The 27390-nt window shown below is 53.0% G+C and overlaps 1 protein-coding gene across 7 annotated transcripts in view; it reads right to left on the reverse strand.

Moving 5' to 3' along the window:
* Nucleotides 1-5227: 5227 nt before the first annotated feature.
* LRRK1 (leucine rich repeat kinase 1) overlaps nucleotides 5228-27390 on the reverse strand; it is a 119823-nt gene continuing 97660 nt past the window's right edge. For 6 of the 7 annotated variants that reach the window (XM_057721050.1, XM_057721049.1, XM_057721052.1 and 3 more), the window contains 10 exons: nucleotides 25004-25170; nucleotides 22442-22639; nucleotides 21311-21588; nucleotides 19526-19720; nucleotides 18595-18746; nucleotides 13883-14000; nucleotides 12491-12607; nucleotides 9053-9903; nucleotides 8566-8667; nucleotides 5229-6658 (listed from right to left, as the gene is read on the reverse strand). In XM_057721050.1, the coding sequence (XP_057577033.1) occupies nucleotides 6481-6658; nucleotides 8566-8667; nucleotides 9053-9903; nucleotides 12491-12607; nucleotides 13883-14000; nucleotides 18595-18746; nucleotides 19526-19720; nucleotides 21311-21588; nucleotides 22442-22639; nucleotides 25004-25170 (2356 nt within the window). In that variant the 3' untranslated portion in view covers nucleotides 5229-6480. Of the gene's footprint in view, nucleotides 6659-8565; nucleotides 8668-9052; nucleotides 9904-12490; nucleotides 12608-13882; nucleotides 14001-18594; nucleotides 18747-19525; nucleotides 19721-21310; nucleotides 21589-22441; nucleotides 22640-25003; nucleotides 25171-27390 lie in introns of all 7 variants that reach the window. The other variant, XM_057721051.1, reaches the window with a different exon arrangement.

The raw sequence follows: 27390 nt of genomic DNA on the forward strand, positions 1-27390 counted from the left end.
CCAGGGGTGTACATGAAGATGGTGATGTATGACCGGGCTACTACATGGGCCACTTTTAATGACAGAGTTCCAAAATGTTTTTGACGATTTTATATACTAGTTTTGACTTACTTTTTTCGTAAGTAACACTTAACTGTAAATTGGCACTTGCCACGGGCACTTGCCATCTGCCTCTACAAGGATTAGAGCACATGTGCTGGTGCAGCTGCTGACCTTCCACATCCCCTGAAGGGGATTCAGGGTGGAGACCAGGAATGAGGCACTCTGTGCTTTGGAATAGCAGACAGAACAGGTCTTCAGATAGTTAGATGTTTTCGGGAGCTGATTTTGTGAGCCAGTCCTTGCATTTCCTCATATCTGGAAAAGCACTAAATCCCTTCATGGTGACGTCTGCTCCCTGGAACTAGCAGAAACCCTCTACAAAAACATGTGTTTGATTGCATGTACTCCTCCTTCACCAAGATTACATAGATACTGACCTTCCCCCCACCTCTTCAGAACAGTTTCTCAGAGCTAACTGGGATGCTGTCTCCCAGGCTGCAGTCCTCATTTTGCCCCCAATAAAACTTAACTCGTAACTCTCACGTGCATTTTTTTAAGTCCACACACTCATGATTTTAAAAGTCCATCCCAGCCATCTGGTTCACCTCTTAAGGCAACCGCGGGTCCCAACTCTTGGTCTCTGTCGACACTGAAGGTTGTGAGATCATTGTGGATGTTCCCAGTTTCACAGAATATGGTGCTGTGCCCCCACACCTTACCTTTCTTTCAGGATGAGCCTTTTTTGCCCGTTTAGACCTCTCCTCCCTGTCCCTTTCCTCCAGAAGCTCCCAGTCTTGGGGAGACAGAGCAGGGCAGAGTGGACAGCACCGTGGAGCCCGGTGCCAAGGGCGCGAGATCCACATGTGAGCCTGCTGGGGGGCTGGGCAGGGAGGGGGGTAGGGCATCAGCATCCTGTATCAAGCAGGATGGCCGGGGGAACTCGGGTAACAGACCACAAGGTTCACTTTTTGCTCTCACTCCACGTCCACGGTGGGGTGCTGGGGCACTCTGGGTCACCTCTCCAGGATTCAGGCTGACTGAATACCACCACCCATATCTGCAGGTCCTGGGGACAGAGTGGGGAGCACCCTGGAGTGTCTCACACAGAGAACGCAGTGCTCTCCCTCCAGGTGACAGGCACCCCTTCCACTCACCCCACGCCCTGTCTGCCAGAACTAGTCATGTGGCCTCTCCGGAAGGCTGGGGGTGGACGATGCAGCCAGACCACAGGCCCAGAAGAGCGAGGAGCATTGGTGATGACCTTGAGGATGACAGACCATGGATGGCAAAGTGGAAATTTATTTTATTTGTGTGCCTATCATTACTCCTATTTCATTTTTTAAAGCATGTGTTCCCTATGGGATTCCTAAACATTCCTATTGCCTTATTACACCCATATATCAGGTTGCATCTACTGTGTGTTACACCTTAACTCAATTCTCAAGTAAAGGTGTTAGTAAAAGTCTTGATGCTTCAGAAGAAAACAGGAGATTTTAAAGTTGGGCTATTTCACAGGAACAGAACCGCTTGTGTTTCCCTTGAATAGTTCTAGAGAGGACTTGTGTGTCCCCCTGGGTAAGGGTGCCGGTACCCATCCTAGGTAGGGGGGGGGTGATCAGGACCAGGGGGCAGAGAGAGAGTCCTGCCCCTGGGTCAGGGATGTTGCTAGACTGTCACATACTCCCCTCTCTTGGTTCCAAACCAATCCTTGACAGGAGGGAGGGGCAGTAAGACTTGTCATGACCTTTTCACTGAGTAGAAACCAGAGCCACAGGGGAGGGTTTAAACTTGCAGGACGCCACACACTGAAGTTTTGGCCTTTGGGTAACTAGGATGAAGCCCCAGCGCCGCCCGCTGCCCCGCCCCCCCCCCCGCCCATAACTGTGGTTGCTCCAGGAACAAGATCTACAGGCCATGCTGTACCCAGCGCTCACAAGGCAGAAGGAGCTCTTAGGCACGTCCTGCCACAGAATATTCCAGTCTATTGTTGCTCAGGTCTCTTTGCCCAAACTTGAACAGATGCTTGGTAGGACCAGCTCCAGAGCATCACCTGTTAGGTCTTGGGGCTCTGCTTGGGCTAGTGGAAAATGTACCTGAACATTGAGCAATTGCATTTGGCTCCTAGTAACAGAGAGCTGGAAAATACTGGCTTCAACAAGAAAGTAGTTTCCTCATCTATGAGGTGACAAGGAGGCTGAAGGGAGGTAGCCAGGGCTGTTGTGCAGGGCTGCCTCCCCATCACTGTCCCAGGTCCTCCCTGCACCCCCGGGGGAGCCCTGCCCTCCTGCTCCATCAAGGACCAGGGAGGCAGGGGCAGGGCCAAAGAGGCTCCTGCTGAGTCAGCCCTTTGATGGCTCTTCCCCAAGCCCCATTCAGGCATCTCCATGCTGTCCCTGGCCAAGCTCAGTCCCAGGGCCACCCTTCCCTGTAAGGGAGGCTGATGCACCAACAAAAGCAGGGTCTGTTACTGAGCAGAAGCAGGTACAGCGAGCAGTTGCCGTGATTCTCCGAGTGCTCTTGTAACTAATACACCCCACCATTTCCCTCTGACTGCTCCCTTCTGCCCAGGGTGGGAAACAGTGTCAGGCACCGAGGAATGCAGAGAACTCGAGGCCCCAGGCCCTGACGTGCTGGAAGATGTAGGTCCTTCCAGGGCAGGGTTTCCATGTTTCCTGGTTTTCCTGAGCCTTGGGGGAGTTTGTGTGTCACCTCCTGCCCCCTTTGGGGCTCACTGAATGCTTTTTGTAGGACGCACTGCCAGCCTCAGAAGCACTGTGCAGGGAGGTGGGGTCTAATGCGCCCCCCCCCCCCACTGCCACCAGGCAGGGTCCTTGCAGAGACTCTGCAGGTCTGAGCAGTCGGTGGCCCTGGAAGGTGGCTGTGGTACAGCTGTTGCATCCCAGGTGCAGGGCGGGAAGAGGCTGGTGCCCTCTGCTGGGGCAGGAGTCTGACCTGCACCTGGGCTGCACCTGCTGTTGGCCCCAGTACAAGGGTGACTGGGGTCAGAGCCCACTGACCTTGGTCAACTGTCACCAGCCCTTCAGGCCTGTCCCTCTGCTTGGACTTCAGCCCAGAGCTCTGCCTGCATCTGCAAGACAGCCAGGGTGAGTTCTGGTTCAGCCGTGGCCCCAGGGTCAGAAGGACATGATCAATTGCTGACCCTGTCCCTGGGACCTGACCCCCTCCGCGGGATCAGGTGCCTCCATGGAGGAGAGGGGACACAGCGGGGCTTCCCATTCCCTCTTTTTTTTTTTTTTTGTTAAATTTATTTATTTGTTTGTTTGTTTATTTGGCTGCGTTGGGTGCTTGTCGCTGTGTGTGGGCTTTTCTCTAGTTGAGGTGAGCGGGGGCTACTCTTCATTGTGGTGCACAGGCTCTAGGAGTGTGGGCTTCAGTAGTTGTGGTATGTGGGCTCAGTAGTTGTGGCTCCCGGGCTCTAGAGCGCAGGCTCAGTAGTTGTGGCGCATGGGCTTAGTTGCTCCGCGGCGTGTGGGATCTTCCCGGCCCAGGGCTCGAACCCATGTCCCCCGCATTGGCGGCCAGATTCTCAACCACTGCGCCACCAGGGAAGTCCCTCCCGTTACCTCTTGACACCAAAGCCGAGGTGTGCCCTTTCTGGGTCCAGCCTGGCTTACCCTTGTAAGAAGGCTAGTTTGCAATTCAAACAATGCAGAGGAAGGTATAAGGTAAAAACAAAGGGCTTACTCCTCACTTCTCCTCCCCAGGGGAAACAAATGTCTACCCGATTCCTGGCCATCCTTATGGATATTTTCCCTGTGCACGCATGCATAGCCGTACTTTTTTTTTTTCAAATGCAAATAGTAACTCTGTATACACGGCGCTGCAAGTTGCTTTTTAGAAAAGCAATGCATTTATTATACCCCGGAGGACCTGTCAGACCAGCAGCGTTCGCACTGCCCCGTCTCCAAAAGGCTGCAGAGTACGGCACCGTTGGAGGCACAGGCATTATACAACTTCCTTCCCGATAGAGGTTTAGGCTGTCACTTGTTTGGGGCCATGTTATAAGCGATGCCGCAATGACATCCTTGTTCTGCATCAGTGAGCATTTTCACAGAAATTAAGGATCAACTATTTAGTGGGACTGCTTAGGGTAGGGTCAAAGGGTAGTGCATGTGGAATTTTGGTAGATACAGCCCCAACGCCCTTGCAGGACTGGCCCCGTGGTAGAGGGCCTCCGCTTTAGTCCGTCCTCCACTCAGCAGCCAAAGTGATTTTTAAAGACAGTCAGATCACCTAATATGCTTGCTTAAAACTGCCAGGTGCTTCGATGGGCACCCACGCCTCTGATGCTGTGCCGTGCCCGCTTCCCCCGCCCCCATCGCCCCTCCTACCAAGTGCTCCAGCCACACGGCTTCCCACATGCCCTCCAGCACAGGCGCTCACCCCACCACAGGGCCTCCGTGCGTGCTGGTGCTTGCACCCGGTGCCCTCAGAGCCCACGTGGATGCCAGCACGAGGGCCACAGATCGCGTTTTATCGCTGTGGCCATGGCTATCGCTTACCGTTGGGTGAGGCTGAGTGTTGTTTAATGTCCTCTAGCTGTTTTCCTCTCGGGTTTTCTCTTTTTCATCGATAGGTACAAACTCGTTGTTTAATTTTTTTCCCCATTGACTGTCCATCTGTTGAGTTTGTGGTAATTTTTCCATTTACGTTTCTAAGTTTTAGGGATTCCAAGTTCCTGAACCATGACCATAGGGCTTCTAACTCCCATGAAGAAGCCCCCTCGTCTGGTTCTGAGAGGCCATGAGCTGAGCACTTGCCTCCATCCACCACAGCGTGTCCTCGTCTCGGGGCTGGGCGAGGGAAGGCAGGCAGGGTCCCCACTGTGGGGCCGTGAGTGTCACAAAGCAGCCTGGCTGCAGGTGACATGCGCGCATGGTTTGGGGCAGAGGAGGCACAGGACCTGGTTTGCATTTGAGACGTTAACTAGGCAGCCGTGGGGTGCAGAGATAAGAAGAGGGGGAGCAGTGGCCTCCTAGACCCTGCTGAGGGGCCAGCGGGAGTGACAAGGGGAGGCTCAGATGCTCAGCCCCGCTGAGGCCACTAAAAGGAAGCGGGAGACTGACAGAGCCCGTCTCTGCCCATGGAAACAGCTTAGAGGCAGCCTGCACGGGCCGGTGAGCGGCCTGGCAGGACAAGCGTGTGCTATCACGTGCACTCTACAGGCGGAAGTCACGGCTTCTTTCTTGAGAGAGTATGTTTATTTTCAGACAAAAGGAAGCACATGTGCCCACGAACCCCAGCAAGATCTTCAGTTTGATTTTTATAATTTAATTTTAGAAAAAGGTCAACAGCTTGCACTGCAGAATGGTCTCACATTCACACTCCCATTCTGGGTTAAGCAGCCTCAAATGGTTTCTCTTGGTAACAGTGTGGACATGCGTGCATGCGTGTGTACACGCGTGTGCGTAACTTATGGACGTTCTTGCCGTCACACCCATACATCCCCATTAACAGTTTCACCTGTTTACTCTGCCATACATGTTGTGGAGTAAATGCTTAGCAAATACATAACTTGACACCAGCCCCGTATGATGTGATTTCACAGAGGCCTAACCCCTTTAACAAATTAAGATATGACTTAATTGGTTAAAGTGATATACAAGATTATTATGTGCAAAACAAATGGGGCTTATGTTTCAGCTGCATCCAAGTTTATTTCACAAAGCTGTAAACACAGGCCCTTTCTCAAGTCCTGCTGACGGAGCCTCTCCCGCCTTCTGCGGACAGGAGAAGAATGTAAAAGCTGAGTTGGTGCTCTGCGCCCTGTGCTGGCACTTGGCTTTCCAGCCCCGTCACTTAAAGGAACCCATTCATTTCCCAGATTGGGCAGTGCTCCTCGCTGGGGTCCTTCTCAGGCTTTTCACACAGAGACTTTCCCAAGCAGGAGACATCCGATCTCAGCCTGCCTGAGTGGGGCCCCGGGCCCCGGGGACTCAGGAGCTTGAGAAATGTGCTGAGAGCCTGGGAGCCACCCGGGGAAGGGGCAGGGGTCACAGCCCTCCTCCCTCCCTGCCCCGAACCGCTCCCCTAGTGTAATTCCACCCCAGACCCGGGGATGAAAGTGGGGAGGCCCATTATGCCGGCAAGGCCCAGCCCCACTTCGTGTGACCCAGGCCAGCCCTAGAGTGGATGGAGAAGGCAGGGGGAGTTCTGCTTAATCAGACCCCACCGTCTCCCCTTGGGCTGTAAAACCAGCACTGGGAGCATAGGGGTATCCAGGGAACGCGGCCCTAGAAGAGGAGAACCCTCAACCCCCCAGAGGGATGGGAATTTTTCAGCACTTCTTAGCAGCAAGTGGTTCAGAGGAGAACCCAGTCTGCCTTTTGGGTCCTCAGAGGGCTGCAGGCTGCAGGCGGAGGGGTCAGGCTGCTGGCCCATGCTGGTCAGGTCCAAGAAATGCTCATTCCACAGGAATTACCTTCTTTTCCGCATGCAAGCCTCCAGCCGGCCCAGCTCCTCGTAGGACTGGTAGAAAACATCAAACTCCCGGGTGCCCCAGCCCCTCCAGACAGCAAGGCACCACTCCAGCTTTTCGTTTTCAAAACCGCACACAACTGTGTCCTTTGCCACTACAGCAGCGTCCATCAGCACCCTGCAGAGAGAGGGGGTCTGAGAAAACACACAGGGGTCCCTCCTGGGTTGGGGCTGTGGCCCTCACCCTGCACCTTCTCAGAGGACAGAGCCTGGCTAAGGGGGCACCTGTGCCTGGCACCACCAACTGGGATGCCCTGCTTATCTCTTCGGTGGTCCAGCCTGCAGGCAGTCTTTCTAAAGTCTAAAAAGGGGCCTAGGGCATCATTTTAGGTTCAGCTCTGCGCAGGTATCCTCCCTAACGCACCTCAGACCCCACAGTGTCCAGAAAAAATGGTCAGCCCTCCGTGTCCACAGGTTTGGCATCCTTGGATACGGAGGGCTGATTGCACTGTGCCATTTTATAAGGACCTGAGCATCCTCGGATTTTGGTATCTGCAGGGGTCCTGGAAGCAATCCCCCACAGATGCTGAGGGAGGACAGAATTAACAATTCTGTCTAATAATTCGTGCTCCTCAGTGGTCCATGACAGATTTTAAGCTCAATTTCCTTGCCACCCAGCCCGGGGGTGATTCTTCTCCCTTTCTAAGTTTCCACATGCCTAGGAAATACAGGGCAACATATTAGGCAGAAAACCTGTACCAACAAGTCCTAACTATGTACACTTTTTTTTTTTTTGAGCCTGTGGGTTGTTTTGCATGACGCAGGCACGCGCCGCAAGCTTCCTCCTGGGCCTCTGAGGGGCTGTGTGACCCACCGCCGAGCACACGTTGCCTGCGTGTCCTTCCTCTGCTCTGTGTGCCCTGCCTGGCACTGGGGCCAGCATGTAAACTGGGATGTGCAGGGACCTCTGCTCTCTCGGGCCTTGCACGTCTCGGGCACTTGGCAGCTATTTGCCAAGGGAATAGTCTCAGATGCATCTCAAAAAGCTGGCGGGCTCAGGCTAGAGCCTTCCGTTTGCTGACTGCCTGGGCTGCTTTCTCCCTACACTGCGTGTGCCTGAGTCTTGATAAACTTGTCTTTGAGGAGCAAACAGGAGAAACACCAGCAGGGGAAGATTCAGGGGCACTGACGGTAGGCACGCCGAGGTCAGCAGACCCAGGCTCTGCAGAACCACCTGCTGCCCTAGAAGCCTGACCTGCGATCTGGGAACCACTGCTGCCCACAAACTCAGCCGGTGTTCAGCAGCAAACCTAGATCTCGTCTCTAGAACCACTTGCAGGGCAAAGGTCACCGGCCCGGGGGCCTTAGACATTTCCTCTGCCATCATCTTGCTCCAGGGAAAACAGGCTGAATGCGATTTCTCTATAAAGGAGATTAACCACGTGGGACTCCGTGAAGTGAGGGGTGTGGACATCGCCGGCAGCCTGACGACTCCGGGAACGCTGGCCAGCACCAGCCCCCCACGCCTACAGGCAGGCAGACTGTGTCCGGACAGGCCGTCCTGCCCAGCACGCCCCTCACCATGGAGTCTGGCCTGCTTTCTGGTAGGATCCCCAGCAGAGGGGCACAGCTGAGCCTGGGAATGGGCATGGCGAGAGTGGGCACGGCAAAGGTTGGTGTGGCCAGGCTGTGCAGCTCCACCCGCTGCTGCATGGGAGGAGAGGTACCCCAGGAAGGGCTCTCCTGCTTGGCAGGAAGCATGGGGTATCGCCTGGACCCCCATTTCAATTGCAGCTGAGCTCGGACCCTGAAGGCATACCCCAGGCAGGGCAGTTGGTCCACAGGTGCTCCAGGCACCCCAGAAACAGGCAGCCATGACCAACGGGTGATGCCCAGTTGAGCTGGTATTTGCTTATCCTCTAGCAGGACCCCAACTTGTTCCTCCTCTGCCTATGGCCACAGTGGTGGATGTCATGTTTATTAGCGGAGGACAGAAGGGAGATGGCCATCATGCAGGGAGAGGCAGCGGCGCCTCGATTCCCGACACCACACCCTGGATCCTCAAGGAGCTGCCCTCAGTCTTACCCACGCGGAGTCAGCTCTCGGGCTTTCAAGACGGCGATGACTCGGCCCCGCTGGGTTCCTGCATCCTTCTCCAAGCCAATGACGATAACATCTCCACCTCGCCTAAGAAACCAAAACCCAGAAGGGGAACCGTTTGTTGAGGGCTGTGCTCTCTAGGGGAAACGGAGCTGGTGTGCAGAAAGGCACGGGAACAAACGCAGCTTCTGCAAATGGATTGAGTTACCGAGAGGGCCCCGGGGCCGGGCGAGAAGCCCTTTCCCAGTAGGAAACTTGATCATGCCTCTCCTTTGTGGTGCCGCGAGCCCTCTGGAGGGCCGATGGGCTTTCACGCGGCCCTTCTTAGATTTGCTACTGAGACCCCACCAGTCCCAGACGAGAGGGAGCAGCTCTTGGTGGCTCTTGACAGTACCTTAAGGTTCCCCTCTCTCCTCCCCCAAAGCAAGAGCAGTGGGCAGTGCAGGATGGCGCCCCCTTCCGGGACACCTACCTGGGGACCCAGATGACATCTTTCACAGCGAGGATCTTCACAGCCTGCAGGTGCTGGCTGAACGCTTCACCATCCACGGAGCTCAGCTCCTGCTCTGACCTGTCGGAGCCTGCGGTGGGCTCGAGCAGCCTGCTGGTGTCCCCACAGTCCGTGGAGAAAGGCAAGCTGGAAGAGCTTGTGGGGGAGCCGGGCAGGCTTGACAGGGATGTGGGCACCTGACGGGGTGGAGACGAGGAGTAGGAGGACATGGAGCAGTAGTCGGTCAGCGAGTCCTGGTGGGTCAGGATCTGTGTGCCCAGCTCCTCACTGTACATGATGCTCACGTCCGCGATGCGGTCCTTCTCGGGCTCCTTCAGGCTGGCTGCAGGGCTGTCCAGGGGCTCCGGGCACATCGGGTGCACGGGAAACACATCCCTGAGGGGGCTGGGGTCCCCGCAGTAGTACCGGGCGCACGGCTGGTAGGTGGCCGAGTGGTACATCACCAAGCAGTTGGCCCTGTCGTCCAGGCACCAGACGACCTCCTCCCCGTGGCACTCAGAGCTGCACACGAGTGACGTGACCACCGAAGGGGCAGAGTAGGGCTCCAGCCTCCTGCTGATTTCCAGGGCCGCACAGTCGATGACCAGCAGGCCCGGCCCATTGCTGTACCAGACCTCGGACCCACTGTTGACCACTTCCATGGCCTTCACGGGGTAGGGGTTCTGCCTCGCGTCTTCGTCCGGGATGCTGAACTTGGACCTGTTGGCTGTGTGCGAGCACAGATAGGAGCAGCTCTGGTCTGGGGCGCCACGCACCACGGGAAACACGGCCACAAGCCCATCAGCCAGGCCTGCCAGCACCAGGTAGGAGTTCTGTGGGGAGAAGACAGGGTTGCTTCACGTCCTCGCGTCTCGTGCATCCCAGCAGAGAAACACTGGGCGCAAGACTCATCTCTGCACGTATCCCGGATGGGCACACGCTTTCCACCAGCACTTCCTGGAGGAGCCAGCTCCTAAAAAGGTAGGGGCTGCCAGCGGTAGGTGCTGGGTCTGCTCCCAGAGGAGGTGCAGCTCAGGCCCAGGAGAGCCACACCCATCCTCACAGGAGGGAAAAGGCCCATGGCACCCTAGTGGGGGGGATGTGTCGTCTGGACCACACGGCTCGCCTTGGTCAGCCTGTGATGTCAGCAGGAGAAAGCTGCCTTCTCCCTCAAGTTACCAAGGCCTTCTTTCGAGGCAGGATGTGGTTCTCTCCTTCCCCTGAACTCTGCTCCTTAAGGTGGCAGCGGCTGTGGGCACCCTATGGGTCTGCTCTTGGCCTCCTGCCTGCCGCCCCCACAAGGAGGGGGTCCATAGGGCAGGCCTGGGTCTGTGCGCCAACCACTGCCCCCAGCACGGGCCTGCACAGGGAAGGGCCGAGTCCCGGTCAACTCTGTGCTGCCCCCCAGTTTTCTGCTCAAGTAACAAAATGTGCCTACTGAACTAGTTCTTGAAGAAATCACTTCTAACTCAGCCCTCTTGTGGAGGCACTTCTTGGCCACAATGCCACATTCCCCACTTACCACATCTACTCTGAAATGCCTGTGGTCCCGCTGACATGGATGGGACCCTGGGGTGTCCCCCACCCCCGCAACGAAGCATGTGCTCTTCTACAACCACCAGAGGTTATCAGGCAGAGGCCAAAGTTGCAGAGGCTGTGCTGAGTGCGGGGCCCAGCCCAGGCCTCCTCGGAGCATCTGTGTGGAGCTGGGATTGGAGAGCGGCTCAGCAGCCTAGCCGCCCGGGTGGGGCTGGGTGGGGCTGGGTGGGCCTGGGAAGAGCTCAGGAGAACAAAGCCAGAGGCGGGAGAGAGCCAGCGGAGACCGCGGCCTCGTGCCAGCAAGGTGAGCAGCAGAAAGACCCTTTGTTGGCAGCTGGGAAGCTGGGCTGTCCAAGGTGACGACTGAACCAGCCTCTAGCTCAGCAGCAAGGTCAATAAGCCCTAAGAACGTTTATCGAAATCCATCTTCAGGATTCAAGGAAAGAAAACAGCCAAAGCAAACAGGAGCAAGGGCTCTACCCGAGTCCCAGTTCTGGGCTCCAGCCCCACGTCCCGGCTGGGTGTGGACACGCGCGTGCAAGAATGCAGGGGTCTGCCATCCGTGGCCACAGCCCCCAAGGGGCAGACACACGGGCAGGGCGGCTCCGCACAGAGCCAGCTTTATTCCAGCCGGTGGAGCGGGCGGCGGTGCCTGGCGTGGGGCTCTGGCCAGCCCCGGCCTGAAATAACACTCTGTGTTGTGTTCCATGCTTCAGTACAAGCAGGTCCTGAGCTGCCCGGCCTTGCCCGTGGGGCCACAGTCATAAATGACTCTAAGGTTGATTACAGACGTTTTTCTTAAGAAATGGGACTGCAGAGGGGTGGAGAGGAGCACGCGTGCATTTCACGGTCGTCAGCAAGGAGCAAGGATGCTCACGGTTGCCCAGCGCGCCGGCCCAGAGCTCTGGGGACGCTATGCCCAGGGGTCCTCCTCGCAACCTGTTTTATGCCCATTTTGCAGATGGCAAAACTGGGTCAGGTGATGACAGCCAAAACGTTGTAACAAAGACACACCGATAACGACCCTTCCAGTGGGAAGCGGCATACACGGGCACATCAGGGCCCAGAGAGAGGTTCCGGAGGCCAGAGAAGCCTTGGCGGGGAGCTGGGGTGAGGGTGGGGGCAACTTCTCAGAGTGGGGGGTCGCGGCCCTTGATCTCCAGAAATGAATAGGAAACGGTGCTGAGCGGCAAGGTCAACTCTGGAGGGAAGGGCCTGCGCAGAGTGCGGGGCTAGGTGGGGAGGGCTGTGGGGGGCAGCGGGGGCACGGCCCTGGCCGGCCCTGAGGGCTGGGTCTCACCCCGAGCAGCGACGGTGCTGCCAGGGCCCAGGGCTGGAGGGGGGGGCACCACCCGCAGGTTCGCTCGAGAGAGGCAGGGGCTAAAAGTTGAGGTGATGAGTCTTCGGGGCCATACTGGACACAGGGGGATGAGGTCTGGGCCTGGCGGTGAGCGTCCAGAGGAGGCAGGGCTGGAGCAGGGGGAGCGGGCTGCCCGATAGGGGTGCGGGCCGGCCAGGGCCTGGTGACCAAGCGGCCGTGGGACATGCTGGGCCAGGCTCCTGAGGCCCCTGCTCTCAGAAGGCGAGGGCACACCTGCACCTGCTACTTGACACCAGTTGCACCAGAAAACCATCTCACCTGAACTGGGGCTCTGGCATCTGCATACGGAATGCAAGCCTTCCACTTAGCCCTTCGTTTTACTGGTCACTAGGTTCTCGGAAACCCAAACGGCACTAATGATGGCCCAGGTCTCCCGTCTCTCAGGCCAACTGTGATCTAGGTGGTCCAGGAGAGCATGGCTCTGCCCCCCTCCCCACCAGCCCAAGAGAACAGGGAAGGAAGGATCAGACATCTGTGCATCCACCTCTCCCTTACCTCACCTTTTTTATAATAGGCACCGCCAAGAAGCAGGTGACGATGGCTGGGGTGTCCAAAGCCATTTGGGGCATGTTCAAGGGACACATGCCCTTGAGGTTGTAGATGTAGATCTTCTGGTCCTGTAGAGGAGACAGTCAACATGAGAGCCGGGCAGTGGTTAAGACGTTGCCTTCCAACGCAGGGGGTGTGGGTTCGATCTCTGATTGGGGAGCTAAGATCCCATGTGCCTCCGGGCCAAAAAAACCAAAACATAAAACAGAAGCAACATTGTAACAAATTCAATAAAGACTTTAAAAACAAAACAAAACAAACAAAAACAAGCAAACCAAAAAAACCCATAAAAGCCAGGCTGCAATGGGTCTGCCAGTTCCTAGGGTGCACTCGGTCTCAGGAGGCCCTTTACGCCTTGGAAAGTAACACTTATTGAGGCTTTCTGGTTGACTCTTTTCATATTTCTGTTCTTTGTAAAAACGTTGACAACTACAGAACTGTCTGAAGAAAAACAACATTGCCCATCACCCAATACCCAGAGAAAGCTACCTGTGGGGTTTGGGGCCCAGACTTTCCGTTTTCTGTGGGCACTGGCATGTGTCTGCATTCCCAACAACAGGGGGACCACACTTCTCTTCTCCCAGGGGAGGCCCCGTCCTACCCGGGCTGGGAGGGAATGGGGCACGTCTGTCACCAGGTGCACCAGGACCTGGCTCATCTGTTGTCAGATGTTTATTCTGTTCACGTTCTCCCCACTATGAATTATACTGGAATAAACATTCTCATACACCCATCTTGTCTGAGTGTGTGTGCCTGTGTGCATCTTGGTTTTTCTCCTTAGAACAAACTCTTAAAACTGACATTGCTGAGGCTTACGTGGTAGGAATTTTTTTTGAGATTTCTGATGCATGTCTGAACCATACGTGCCATCGGGAAAGGCTGCACCACTTCATACACTCCCACCCAGGAACCTCAGAGCATTTGTTTTGGGCCATTCCTCTCTGGAGTTGTCAGAAGATAGTTCCTTGCACCCTCTGCGGACCTTTATACATGAAGGCACGAGGCCTCCGAGCTGAGTGGATCTGCTGTCTCGACAGGCAGTGTGATAAGAAACCCAGCCACCTCGCCACCTGTGGGGTTCTCCTCTTGCTGGGATTCTGCACTTGACATGTATCACAGCTGAGCCCCCGTCACGAGCCATAAACAAGGCAGGCCGAGCTTCCCCTGGTGAGCTGCTGCTTGGTCACAGGCCTGCTGGCCCGCCTCTGGGGTCTCACAGGTGTGGGCTGGGGTGACATCTGACATGCAAGTGCACCTGGATGTCCTGCATAATCACTTGCTAAGGCGGACCCCTCACGGGCTGGTGCCGCCCACCTCGATGGGAGCCCTGCGGGGTCGGTTACCTCGGTGGCCGTCCACAGGGAGCTCTGCACCTTGAGCTGGCAGCTCAGCCTCATTCCCGCGCAGCCCATGCGCTGCACCTCCAGGAGGCCCTTCTCCGTGTTCACCACCGTGTAGTTCCTGCAACAGGCAACAGCTGTGCAGTCAGCCCCGGCCTCCCGCTCCCTGGCCTGGCCTGCAGCAGCCTCGGAGGAGGGCATCGGCTGTGGGGCGTGTCCACCCCTCCCAGCCCAGGGTCCGATTCTGCATGTTCTGAGAGCCTCGAGGACTGTTCACGGCTGGGGCAGAGCCTAGTTCTGCCTGCCTGGTCATGCTGGAGCATGCAGGCGGAGAAAGGCCCTTCTCAAGTGGAAGACAGACCCTCCTCTTTCTGCGACACGTGAGGGCTCAAAAAGTGGCCCACAGCGAGAAGGGACACCAGAAGCCTGTACCTGCACCAGGACCACTCCCTGCCCTCCCCCTGGCCATGTCTGCACACGCCGCCCTCCCACCCCCCCACCGCGCCCCAACACACAGGCATCAAGTCAACTAGAGACAAGATGGGGGAACTGCAGAGTAGACTGGGGGCCTCGAAACAGGCCCCCCAACATAAGTACTCTGAGAATGAACAAGCTGTTGTGGATGAGAGTGGCCTGTCATTCACCCGCCCCACCACTATGCCCCGCAGCATCACTGTCTCCCCACGTCCCTGACGGGCATCCAGCGTGCTCACTGCTTGGAGGGGTGACTGCAGCTGGGGCAGGGGGCCGCGTACCTACCCAGGCCACACAGACCTTTTCCCCCGTGCAAGGGAATAAGTCAAGTGAGTGGACAGCAGTTCTCAACGTAAAATTTTTCTGCCACCAGATTTTGGAAACCCTTGCCATCTCTGACCGATAACAGGTGTTCGCAGACGAGAGAGATGAGTGCAAAACCAGCAAATGAAAACTATCTTCAAAGTTACACCCCCTTCCCCCCTTTTCCTCTGGTAATTTTTCTATGCATTGAAAAAATAAAACCAGGATATTACACATAACTTTACATGTAACTTGGAAAAAATAAAAAATATAGAGAAACTTAAAGGGTAACACACCCCTATTTCTTCCAACAAAAATTTTGTTTTTTGCACGTCCCTGCTGCTTTCTCACCCTCTTCCCTTCCTTAATCCAGGATGGTCAAACTTTCCCCTCCACTCCCACTTTCCAGCCTCACTGCTCTTTGTACTTCTGGCCAGAATTTTTTCCCCTCACCCTCCACTAAACTTGCCCCTTCTTCAGGCTGGTGGTGAGCTTTTAAAACCCTTTCACATCACAGAGAGGGGCCTCCGCCTTCCCACTGGAGATAAGCTTTCACAGCTCTGAGCAGTATTGTCTCCAATATCCTGGGTGAGTCTGTAAGACTGAGAAGGTCAAGAAAGCATTGCTGGCGGGGTGGAGGGGGTGGGGCAGGGCCCATGCCAGAAGCAGCACGGAGCACCCCAACATCCCTGCATCCTTGGGAAAGGTTCCTACACGTGCAATTACTGGGTCAAAGGGTGTAAGTATCTCGAAGTCATTTAGACATACTGACAGATTGTTTTTCAGACAGATGTGCAAGTTCCATGCTCACCAGAAAGGTACGACCCACCCTCAGCAGTATCCATTATTGTCTTTGAAAAAAAAGTTTGCCAATATGGTGAGGAAAAGAAAAAAATGTATCTTGCAGACCGAATTTATATTTCTTTGATTGCTAGAAAGTTCAAATGTTAAAAAATGTTTATTGTCCTCTGTTTACCTTTTTCAAAGGATACTTATGTTCCTTGCCTATTTACTATGGAGATTTTTGTATTTTTTCCCACAGATTTGTAAAAATCCCTGAAATAAGAAGATGATAATTTTTAATTTTCTCTGTTTAAAAGAGTCTGTTGAAGAAATAAATAATGATGGGAACACTGGGTTTATTTTTATATACACTGGTGAGCATTTCAATTTATTTTATGTATATATTTATACTCTTTAATAGTAAGAGGGCTTTATTTTCATCACAGACAACATGCCTATATTTCTTGGTCTTCTGAGACTGTGACATTCTACCAAAAGCACTGTGATGTCGGGATGCTGTGCCTGGGAAGGAGTTTGAAAACCACGTGCTGTCACTCAGACCAGAGTCCCAGGCCCCACCTATCTATCCCTCCCTCCTTTCTCCTTTTTTCAGACCGTGTGCATATCACAGCCTTTGTGTACATCACCCAGCTTCAGGAATTATCACTTTATGGCCAGGTCAATTCATCTCTGCCCCCATCCATTTGTTTCTCTCCCCAGATTCTTAGGAAGCAAATCCCCCCAATCATCTTTTTACCTATAATGTTTCTACATTTGTCTCTAAAAGATGATTAGAAAAAAAAAAAAGATAATTAGAAACCTAAGCACAATGCATGACTCCACCTAAGAAAAGAGATAATAATTCCTTAATATCATGAATACCCAGTATTCAAACTTCCCCAGCTCTCTCATCATTACTTTCACAGTTTGCTTGAATCAGCAGTGAGAGAAAGCCCACATTTCTCTAAGTCTTTTGATAGGTTTCCCTTCCCTCCTTCTCTTTCTCCCCCAGCAGGTCATGTGCTGAAGACACTGGGAGGTGTTCTGTGGAGGTCCTGCATCCCAGGGTGTCAGCTACCTCATTCCCCTGTCCTCGATCTTGAGTCTTGATTAGAGTCCATCTGATTTTTTAGGTAAGGACACCTCCTCACTGGGGTTGTGTATTTCTACTGGGAGGCATATAAGGTCCACTTCTTGCTCCTTTTGTAATCACGAATGGCCCTGCCTACATCCATTATTTCAGTTGAGATTACAAAATGCTGACATTCTAATTTTAGCATTTCTTCTTCATTTATTGGCTTCATTGACTCCAAAAAAACACAAAACCTTCCTCCTAGCATCTCTTTTTCTAGCCACCCTGGGGCACAGTTCACACAGGAAAGGTAGAATAAAACCTCGATTCTTTCTGTATAGACTAGTTTTCAAAATAATACGTTTGTTTCCTAGGAGCCTCCAAGGATGATCGATGAGGAGTTCTTAACTTAAAATTTTTTTTTTTTTTTTTTTTTTTTTTTTTTTTTTTTTTTGGCACACGGGCTTAGTTGCTCCGTGGCATGTGGGATCTTCCTGGAGCAGGGATCAAACCTGTGTCCCCTGCATTGGCAGGCGGATTCTTAACCACTGCACCACCTAGGAAGCCCAAAATTTTTTTAATTATTATTTTTATTAAGTAGCATTAGAAACTCAAGAATTTAAACAATTTGATGTGTCTCAATTCATTGCAGATATTTACTCTTACTCTGCTGCCCTATCTTTGGCCACTGGGAACCTCTCCAGATTGGCTCTGAGTCCCTCTGATCCACCCTCACTAGTCTCTGATGGCATCCTTGTTTCCAGTGTGTCAGGCGTTTCAGGCCCGCTGCTCGCCCCAGATCTGGAGTCAGCCACTTCTCCAATAAGCCTTGGTTCCCCTTGGTGCTTAGAGACCACCGTGGAGGTGCTCACTGGTATTCAGTCATTGTTTCTAGGCCTTTCCAATGGGCAGAGCTAGGAAGTATGAGTTCATTTTCTTAAAGGTAAAATACTCACAAATCTATCCAATTTAAATTCAGAACTACAGGACTTTTATTTAACCTCTCTTTCATATTTTGCATGCTGAATATCACACTTTGCAATAACTTTACCCTACAACTATAAGCAATGCCTTAAAATAGCAGCACGACCACCAACATTATAATTATTGACCGTGTGTATGCGTATATACATCTAAACACACACACATTTATGTATATTTACATAAATATGGACATATTTGTATACGCTTTTTACATATTTTTTTATTTTTATTTTTTAGGGCATTTTTATTTTTCTTAGAGCACATCTTACATCAGAACACTCAGTCCCAGTGGCATAAAACCTGATGAAAACGTTACCAACAGTTACCTAGGGAAAATGGCAAAGGACCTTCCATTTATCTCACTGCATCTAAAGCTTTGCTTTATCTAAGCCTTATCAGATTTCACACCTGCAAGTGTTGGCACTTGGCTTCCTAGAGACTATTCGTGCCACGAAATGCCCTTACTTCCGAAGATGTCACATTAGATAGAAGGGAGAGGCCACGTGCGTGGCCAGAAACGGAGGGTCTCACACAGGATGGTGCTCTTCTATAAAGTCTCTGATGCTATCTTTCCAAATCCCTGGCCTCTCTGTCATTCCCCTCGAATATGCAAAGCCCCTCCCCAATGCCCTTGTCCTTCCTGCCACATCACTAAGAAAAGAGATGTACCTGGAAGGTGGGTGGGGGGAGGCCATGAATTCTTATTTAAGGGCATCCTTCCTGCTTGGCCCTGGGGCCCCTTCCCTTCTCTCTACTCAGCAACTCCGCCCTAGTACCTTCCTCTCTTCCTGACCCTCAGCACCATTTACCTCCTTTACCGTCAAGCTGCAAATAACTCCCATCTTAAAACAAAACCCTCCCTTCAACACCGCCCTCCATGCCCCAGCAGACACCACATTTTCTCGGCTTCTCTTATCCACAAACCCACACGTGCATGTCTGTACACATGGGGACTGTTTTCTCTCTCAAGCAGACTCCATCAGGCTCTCAACCCACTGTCCACTAAACATCTCTCACCAGGGTCATCCACGACTGCTCCCCAAGTCCATGGTCACCCCCACACTGATACCAGCAGGGCACAGTAAGCCTCAGACATTACCTGGACTCCTCTTTTCCATCCCAGAACACCACCATGTACTCCTGGCCCTGGGACGAGAAGAAGCCCGTCTGCTTCCCGCACGGCAGCTGGTACATGAAGGTGGCAAAGGTCGGGTCCTTCATCTGGCTCACCACTGCCAGGGCCAGTGGGCGCTGAGGGAGAAAGGACAGCGGGGTCGTGAGCAAGGGGCACTTTACAACCAGATGGATGCCCATTCTGTCTTTGAAACTAAGGGTCTTGAATGAGGAAGGAAGAAATGGAATCTGCTTATTCAGGACAGCATCAGAACAAGAGTCCAGAACAACTTCAGACACCAGAAACAAACCCTTCCCGGTGTCTGGGTCACTGTTGCCCCTGGCAACTTCAAGTCAGGTAGCCTACACTCTGATATCACAACCCCCTTGCCCAGGGACACACAATCTCGTAAAGAATTTTTCTCAGTCCTCATTTACTCTCAATACATTAAACTAGCATCATCTAATTTGATAAATGAGTTTTACCCTTGAAAGCAGTGGTCTCTTCCAAAAACAACTAGCTTCAAAATGCTAATATGGTTCCTACTTCTCGTGAGTAACTTTCTTCCCGTTACTTTGAAGAGAGAAATGTACATTCTCTCTGCTCTTGCATGGGGGCTGTATTGCTATGAAGGGGCTGGTCTGCTTTATTTGCACTGTGATGTAACACAAAATTTGGGGAGGAAAAGAAACTTCATTTTTCCTGAGAGTGACACCCACACAAAGAAAATGAACTGGATGTGTTAGAAGCAATATATGTCTCTTTGTAGAAGAGATGGGCAGAGAAGGGTTGCCCCATTTGTTCTAGACTCTCAGTGCAGGGTGGGCAGGCAGCCATACATGTGCACTCTGGAGACCACAGCCTCCATCAGCTGGCAGGAGCTGCCAGGCCCCCAGGCTCTGTGCCCCCCAGGTACCTTCTCAGGCTTTGTGTCCCAACACTCCATCATGAGCGCCTGGAGTCGATGGAACTGCACTTCCTCTGGCTGCCCCAGAACTGGGCGGATGCCCTTGGACAGTTTCTTGGCAATCTGGAGCTGGTGCTGGCCCAGCGCAGGCCGCTGTCCTGACAGCAACTCGTAGAGCACCATCCCATAGGAAAACATGTCTACCTGGGCAGAGAGGCAAGCCAAGTCAGACTCCCTGCCTGGGCCCAGCAGATCTTGCAAGCTGGCCCTGAGAGAGAGGAAGTGGGGAGACACATTAGATGGGGAAAACGTGGGTCCTGCCCAAAGGAAGACATCATCAATTTCACCAATCCATCCACCTCTCCAAACATCCCACCAAGCATCTGACCATCCATCATTCTGTCCCTTTATCCATCTATCTTCCAGTTCTTCTTTTTTCCCTTTCTTCTTCCCTCCGTCCTTTCCTTCCATCCATCCATCCATCCAGCCAGCCAGCCAGCCAGCCAGCCACCTGATCACCTGTCCTTCTGCATATTTATCTATCCATCTTCCTAGGTACCCATATATGCATCCATCTGACTGTCCTTCTGTCCCATCCATCTTCCCATACTTCCTTCCTTCCATCCACTTATCCATCCATCCCTCCACCCACACATTCATCCATCCACTAAACACATAATGAGAACTTGCTGTCAGGCACTGGTTAAGGGCTTGAAGGATGTCATGGTCCTTTCCCTTAAGTATCAAAACAAGGTAGGAAAATGCAAACCCTTGGTTTAAATGCTTAGAACATGTTAGGAGTACACGCAAATCAAAAAGAGGGGAAAGTCTCCCAGATCATAACATCTTGATTCCTCTAAATGTCATGAAAAGGCCCCTAACAAAGAGAGTTACACAGGCCTCCATGAGGATCAAGAAATAACTTTTTAGCAGGAGAATGGCTAAGATAGACCTGAGAGTTTTCAATGTGAAGGTTCTGTTATAAACTTAGTTATGAGGTGCCTTGTCACTTGCTACTGAGAAGCTTATTTTTGTCACTCTGATTTGTCTTTTCTATCTTGGTAAATAGCCACAGGTGCTGAGATAACCCACACATGCTCGGGCCATTCTTAAAGCAATTAGTCAATGACCCGTCTGCACATCATAGACCAGGAGAGTTGCACTGCTGGGTGACTAATTAAACAGGGCTGGCGCTAGATGCAAGGTGAGACTTGTAAGATGGTTTTAAGTTGTCTGTATGCCTGAATCTACCAAACAGCTCTCAAGGAAAAAGACAAGCATGTAGCCATCATTTCAGCCAAGACTGGCCATGCGGCTGCCCAGGAGGCCATGCTTGACCTGCCAAATTCACTCTCTTCTCCTGGCTTTGGTGAGGCTGCCTTTTGATTTGACTAGGAGCCTTTACCACCCTTATCTGTCTGTTGCTCAGAAGCCACTATGAGGCTGGTCCTCTGTCCCCATTTTGCACAAGTAAATGGCAGAGTTGGGACCCAAATCCGGACCCACCTCTGTCTTGGACTTTTTGTCCACTGTGCACAGCCTTCACTATGTTTCTGAACTGAGGTTTGGAAATTCTGAGGCTAGGTCACTGTTCCGAAGCTAAGGAGAAGTCACCCTTGACGTTACTAAGTGGACACAGGGCTCTGTGCCCTTCGGGTTGAAGCCAGTGCCTCCTGGTTGAGAATGGAAGAGGGAGACATGTGGGTCTGGGGGCATGTTAAGCCCAGAAGCTGCAGTTGCCCCCAGGACTAGGCAGTCCTGAGCCAGGGGACAGCAGCGGGCCACGGCCCGTACCTTCTCATCGTACACGATGCGAGGCCTGATCTCCGGGGCCTGGTAGCCGGGAGTGCCCTCCACGCCGAGGGCACCCTCGTGAAACGACTGCCGAGAGATGCCGTAGTCTGACAGCTTGATGTTGACGTGCTCTTTGACGTCCAGAGACCAGACCAGGATGTTGTCTGACTTCAGGTCACAGAAGATGATGTTTTTCTTGTGCAGGTAGGCCAGGCCGGAGGCTATCTGGTAGGCTATTTTTTGGGTGAGCATGTGTCCCAGGGGCATAAAGGAAGAATCTTTGCAAAGAAGAAAATATCATACTATCATCATAACAACCCTCTTCTTTTCTTAACCTCTGTCTCCCCAAATCCTCTATGTTCTACTGACGAGTTCTCATTGTTCTCCAGGCTGGGTGTCAGAAGAGACAGAGAATGACCTTCTTGAGATTATTTAGGTTAGAAATGCTTGTTGTTACTGCTTTATTCATGGTATCTCATGCCTGCAATTGTTGGTGTTTTTACTAAAAAGAGCAAGGATTCAAAATTCCTAGAGTTCATCTCAGGCCAAGATTGCTATAATGTCAAGGGGTGAGTTGCAGGTGTAAGAAATCCATTAAAAAACATCTCTTCCATTGAGAGAGAAATAATTGACTTTAATTGCATTTCTTCTTCCTGAGTTAAAAGACTCAGTTAAAAGACCTCGTTTAACTCAGTTAAAAGTTAAAAGACCTCTCTCCCTCTGTCAGCTCTTTGGAATTTAGTTACCCATTTCTCAGGGTAAATATTTAAAAGCTTTGTTAAAAAATAACATAGGATAAAACTGACCCCAGGGTCTCAGCTTTTTAACAGATGCTGGACAGATGTGGTGCGTTGTGGGCAAAGGAGAGATCTGTGTGGCTCCTGGGCTTACCCGGCCGCGGCCGCCCGGGCCTCCCCGGCTGCCTCTTCCGATGCCCTCACTGCCCTCCACGTGGGGCTATTACCACCCTCCTCTAACGGATGAGGACACTAAGCGACTCCCTGGATGAAGGCAGAGACCCGGGCCTCGGAACATGCTTGCCTCCCACTCCGTCCCGGACGGGTGTGCCCGGCCCCCCGACGCCTCCCTGGCCCCGGGGGCCCCCGCGGGAGAGCCCGGGCGCGGCAGTACCTCTGGCGTTCTCGGACAGCACGGTGTTGAGGCTGCCGAGCGGGGCCAGCTGCAGGGCGAAGCAGAGCGGGTGGACGCTGATGCCAATGAGGGACACGATGCAGGGGTGCTGCAGGGCGTGCAGCATGCTGGCCTCCTGCCGGAACTCCGAGAAGTTCCTCACCGCGTCCGTGGCGCGCAGGTGCCGCAGCACGGTGTCTGCGGGGAGAGCGCGGCGGTCAGCGCCGCCCGGGGCCCGTGCCCGGGGGCCCTGCGCACTCACAGCCGTCTCACGGGGCCTGCGGGGCCGCGCGGGGCCAGGGTGCGCATCCTAGGGCACTCAGCATCCCCGGGGCTGCAAGATCGTCACCCAGGACAGGGCACGAAACGCTGGCATTCCCGAGGCTTCAGGCTGGCCGCAAGTCCCCTTCTTGGGTGCTGCACGTGTCCGGTCACACGCGGCGTTCCTGCCCCCTTGACGGCGCACGGCACCCGCCCCTACCCTCGTCATCCGCTCTCCTAGCCTCGCCCCACCCTGCTGCGGGCTGCCCGAGGGTCTCCGTTAGATCTTACTCCATTCCTGCATCCTGAGCGTCACCCAGAGCCTGGCTCAGGCATCGTGTCTGGCATGTGACGAAGCCCCCACTGCCCATCTGTAGGGATGCTGGGGGCTTGGCCGCTGCTGCTCACCTCACTCCCTGCCAGGAGCCAGGAGCCAGGACCATGGGAGGCAGAAAGGACCACACCCTCTTGTCAGCCAGAGAGAAAACCATGGGGCAGCCATGGGCCCGTGAGAGGTCATCTCGGGCCAGAGGAGAAAGGTCTACCGGCAGTGGTGGGTGCGCTGTAACCTTCTCCCAGTGCCCTAGAAATGCATCCTGCATGGAAGGTGTTTGCCTGAGTCTCCCCGAGGGGCCTGAGGTCGGGGAGCAATGTCCACCAGGTCCTGCTTGTCTTCTAGTGTCCTGATCTGTCCCTCCCCTGGGTTCAGATTTTAAAATCAGGGATCATGGACCTTTAAACAGCATGAAAAAAATCTTGACAGTGAAAAATGTATCCGTTGCGCCAGATCTATGTGTGTGCCAGACAACTTTGTTTTTTAAGTGTAAAAGTTTTGTTTTTGACATTGGGTCTTTAAACCATTAAGCATGTATTTTTTCCTCTGGTGGAGGTCTGACCCAAGTCTCCCCCCGCAGTCTAGTGAATAGTCAGGCTTTCCCAGTGATTCCTGATGTTACCTCTGGCATGTGCACCCTCCCCCCGCCCCCGGCCCTGTTTCCTCGACAGGCCCAGCTGTGCCCCAGGAGAACACGGCTTTAATGCCTGGAGACTTGTACGTCAGGACATTTGCTGGGCAAGCCTCTCTCCTTTGCCTTCCACGGTGGGATTTTCTTGGCTGTTCTTGGGTTTTTGTCGTTTCACATGCATTCCATTTTTATTAAATTTTTATTTATTTGGCCATGTTGCGTGGCATGCAGGATCTTAGTTCCCCAACTGGGGACCAAACCCATGCTGCCTGCAGTGGAAGCATAGAGTCTTAACCACTGGACTGCCAGGGAAGTCCCCCCATGCATTTTAGAATCAGTCAGACTTCACACACACACACACACACACACACACACACACACACACACACACACACACACACACACACACACACACACACCCTGATGGAATTTAGATGAGAACTAAATTGAATGATATATATTAATTATTCCTCAATACCTTATGGTTTAATTGCTGCCACTGAAAGCATTTTCTAATGGGTCATTGTTGCCGAATTTGATGTTAAGCTCACATCTAGCAACTTTATCAAACTCTTATTGGCTCTGATGTTTGTCAGTAAAGTCTCTTGGATTCACATTCTCTTCCTATAACTACAATTCTGCCTCTTCCTTTCCAATCTGTTTCTTTATATTGTTCTCTGAGTCTAATTTTTCGACCAAGAGTGTACCTTCCTCTTGTGGTTACGAAGGTACCAGGCGACACCAGGGGCAGTGAGGAGTGTGATCTCCAGGTGGCTGGAAGGGAGGAGGCCTCCTAGCATCTGCCCTAGCTGGGTGGCAAGCGGCGACGGGCTGCTCTAGAATACTGCTGAGCTGCACATGATGTGTGGACCTGGGCATGCCAAGCTATGAGGGTATGCCCGCCTTCAGGGGGAGGGGGTGAGGGAGAAGCCACCCACGCTGGCTTCCCAATTCATTCACCTGGAGTGCCCACCATCCCTCCTTCAGTGGCTGGGTGGGGTCCCCCAGGGTGAGGGGTCCACCTGAGGTCTGACTGTGCGCCCACCACGTGTCAGGCCTGTGCTAGACACGGAGCGGGTAGAAATTGTAACGGCCCCTGCTCTTGGGGGCGCATGTCCAGACAAGAAAGTCATCTCCAAAAGCAATTTCTAGGCCTCGCTCAGCGGGATCCTCAGGCCTGTCCACATCTTGCCAGGCAGGAAGCAGGGCTCCCCCGGGGCCCACACTATGCCCATCCTCCTCCCCCGCCTGTGTGGCATCAGGCGTCTCTAAAGTGGTGCAAGTTTGGACCAAGGGAAAACACGCCTGGAAAGAAATGACGCAGGGCCCCACTTACCTTCGGGGGCATTAGCAAAGCTCTTGAATTTCTTGATGTGGAATCGCTTCACAGCCACGGGCTGGCCTTGGTACCGGGCCCGGTAGATGATGGTGCCGCTCCCACCTTGGCCCAGGACAGTGCTCTCGTCCTCGCTGTGCTCCAGCTTGCTGTCCTCCAAGAAGAGCCTGCAGAAACCCAGTGTGGGGGGAGGTGTCAGAACAGACCCCCGACCTGCCCCCTGTACCCTGGGGGGGCCCACTGAGGAGGGAGGCGGGTCCTGGGCTAGGCTGGTACAAGAATGTGCTTGGCCACTCGTTCCCACCAGAGAGAGTCAGGGTCCAAAGCCACCTGGGGGGGCAGATGGATCTGGGATAAACCGCAGCCCTGGGCAGGGCACTCAGCCTTGACAGGCCTTGGTCTCCTATGTGAAGTGGGCTCATACCAGGAACGGAACGGCCTCAGAGGTGTGGATGGTGAGTGGCCTGGGGTGAAGCCTCTCCTCTGAAGGTGGCGGACACAGAGAAAGAATTCCTCGGGATGTTTTCCTGCAGGAAGTCCTATGCTCTTAGAGCTAGTGTGCATCAGACAAACTGCATTTACTTACTGCTAGGTTCCTTGTTTCCTCATTTCTTTTTATTAAGCCAATGATTATATAAACGGCCATGTGGAACTTCTGACAGGCATGGCCTGTGTCCCCACAATTGATGGCCAGGATCTCACCCAAAGGCGGGGAGTTTAGACCTTCTCACCTGTCTATGTGTTCTAATCCTAGGTAAAAGGGAGACTTCTGTTGGGCTTTTGGAAATACTGCAAGTCACTCCTGGAAGGCAGGGAAAGAGGGAGGGATGGAGGGAGAGAGAGATGGAGGGAGAGCAAGAGGGAGGGAGGACAGGCGAAGCAGTTGGAAGCCGTCCCGTACCAGGGCCTCCCCTGCTCTGCTGAGGTTCCCCAGTGTTCCTCTTCAGCTCCCTCTGCCAGGTGCCTCCACTGGTGCTCTCCTGGCCCAACAGACCACTCCCCACCCCCCCACCCCCAATGCAGTTGTTGCCCATGCCTTCCAGGAACAGATTTTGCAGCTGCTCAGACTTTGCACAGCTCAGCCACAGCACGCTCCAGGCAGACGTAACTGTCCCCACTGTAGACTTCGGTGATGCAGCTGAAGCTGCACCAGGCTGCTCTCTGAGTGCCTACCCCAAAGCCACCTGCTCGGGGGGTGTGGCTGCCTGGGGGCCTCCTAAGACAGGGAAGGGAACAGTGGGAATGTGCAGATCCCTTGGGGCTTCCTATTAGGAGTCCTGTAATTTGGGGACACAGGACAAGGCTCCGTGGATGCTAGATTGCCCCTGTCCCCAGCTGCCCAAACTCCTAGTGGGAGTGTGTGATGCTTTGGGGCCACTTGGGCCATAGCCAAAGTTTCCAGAGAGTCTCTGCTGGATTGTGAATCCTGTTCAGACTGCTGGGCTTTTCAACTACCAGCCAAGTACTCTGGTTTAATTAGATCCAAATGGACAGGGACAGCCAATCGGGCTTTCCAGATTCCATACAGTAGATTCAACAGCCCAGATTCAGTGGGGGCATAAAACATAACAAGGTTCAGCAAATAAAAGAAAATTCTAAAATGTGGGGCTGCCTAATTGGGCACCCCACCATGAAATCTGAATCACACATATAAACCTCTGCATGTGGTCTCTGAAAAGTTACAATCCTCATGGTAAAGATCTAGAAATAAAGGGAAGTCATTTTGTGTGAGAGTGGTATTTAATCATTTCCACCAATGAGGTAATGGGAATATTAAACAGAACTCTGGGCAAAATTTTTCCAATGTAGGAAGTGATTTCTTAACTTAATAGACTCATGCAGAAGCATGCTTTGCAACCACAATCCTGCAATATCTCAGAGACCTCCACATCCATTTTCTTGGGGTGGGGGAGCAATTTGGAAAAATGATGACACAAATATTCTCACCCCCCCAAGTTTAATCTTCTTTAAAGAAACCAGATAATAGCAATTCTTTGCATAAGAAAACAACAGGATTTCACAACTCCAAAAACACTGCTAACCACCAATGTCAAATTATCTCCAGGGAGACCAAATCATGGCTTCTGGTTTCCATGACTACAGAAGAGTCCATCTTTTACCAAGTAGTTGGATTCGGTGACTGTTTCCTATAGGATGGGACCACAACACGTTTTCTCTTTCCTCCAGCATTCTCTCCCCAGTTATTATCTTTGATTGGTATAGGCAGACTTATCTCTAGGAACAGATTTAGGGGGTCTAAATGCTCAGCCGCAGGGCAGCAGTGAGGAGTCGGCATTTGCCAAGAAAGGAAAATGAGGCGGTAGGTCTGGGAGTGCCCCGTTCTTGGACACCAATGGACCTTTATCTTCTATTCCTTGATCCAGCAG

This window comes from Hippopotamus amphibius, chromosome 2 (assembly GCF_030028045.1).
Source record: "Hippopotamus amphibius kiboko isolate mHipAmp2 chromosome 2, mHipAmp2.hap2, whole genome shotgun sequence".
In the NCBI taxonomy this organism is placed as follows: Eukaryota; Metazoa; Chordata; class Mammalia; order Artiodactyla; family Hippopotamidae; genus Hippopotamus; species Hippopotamus amphibius.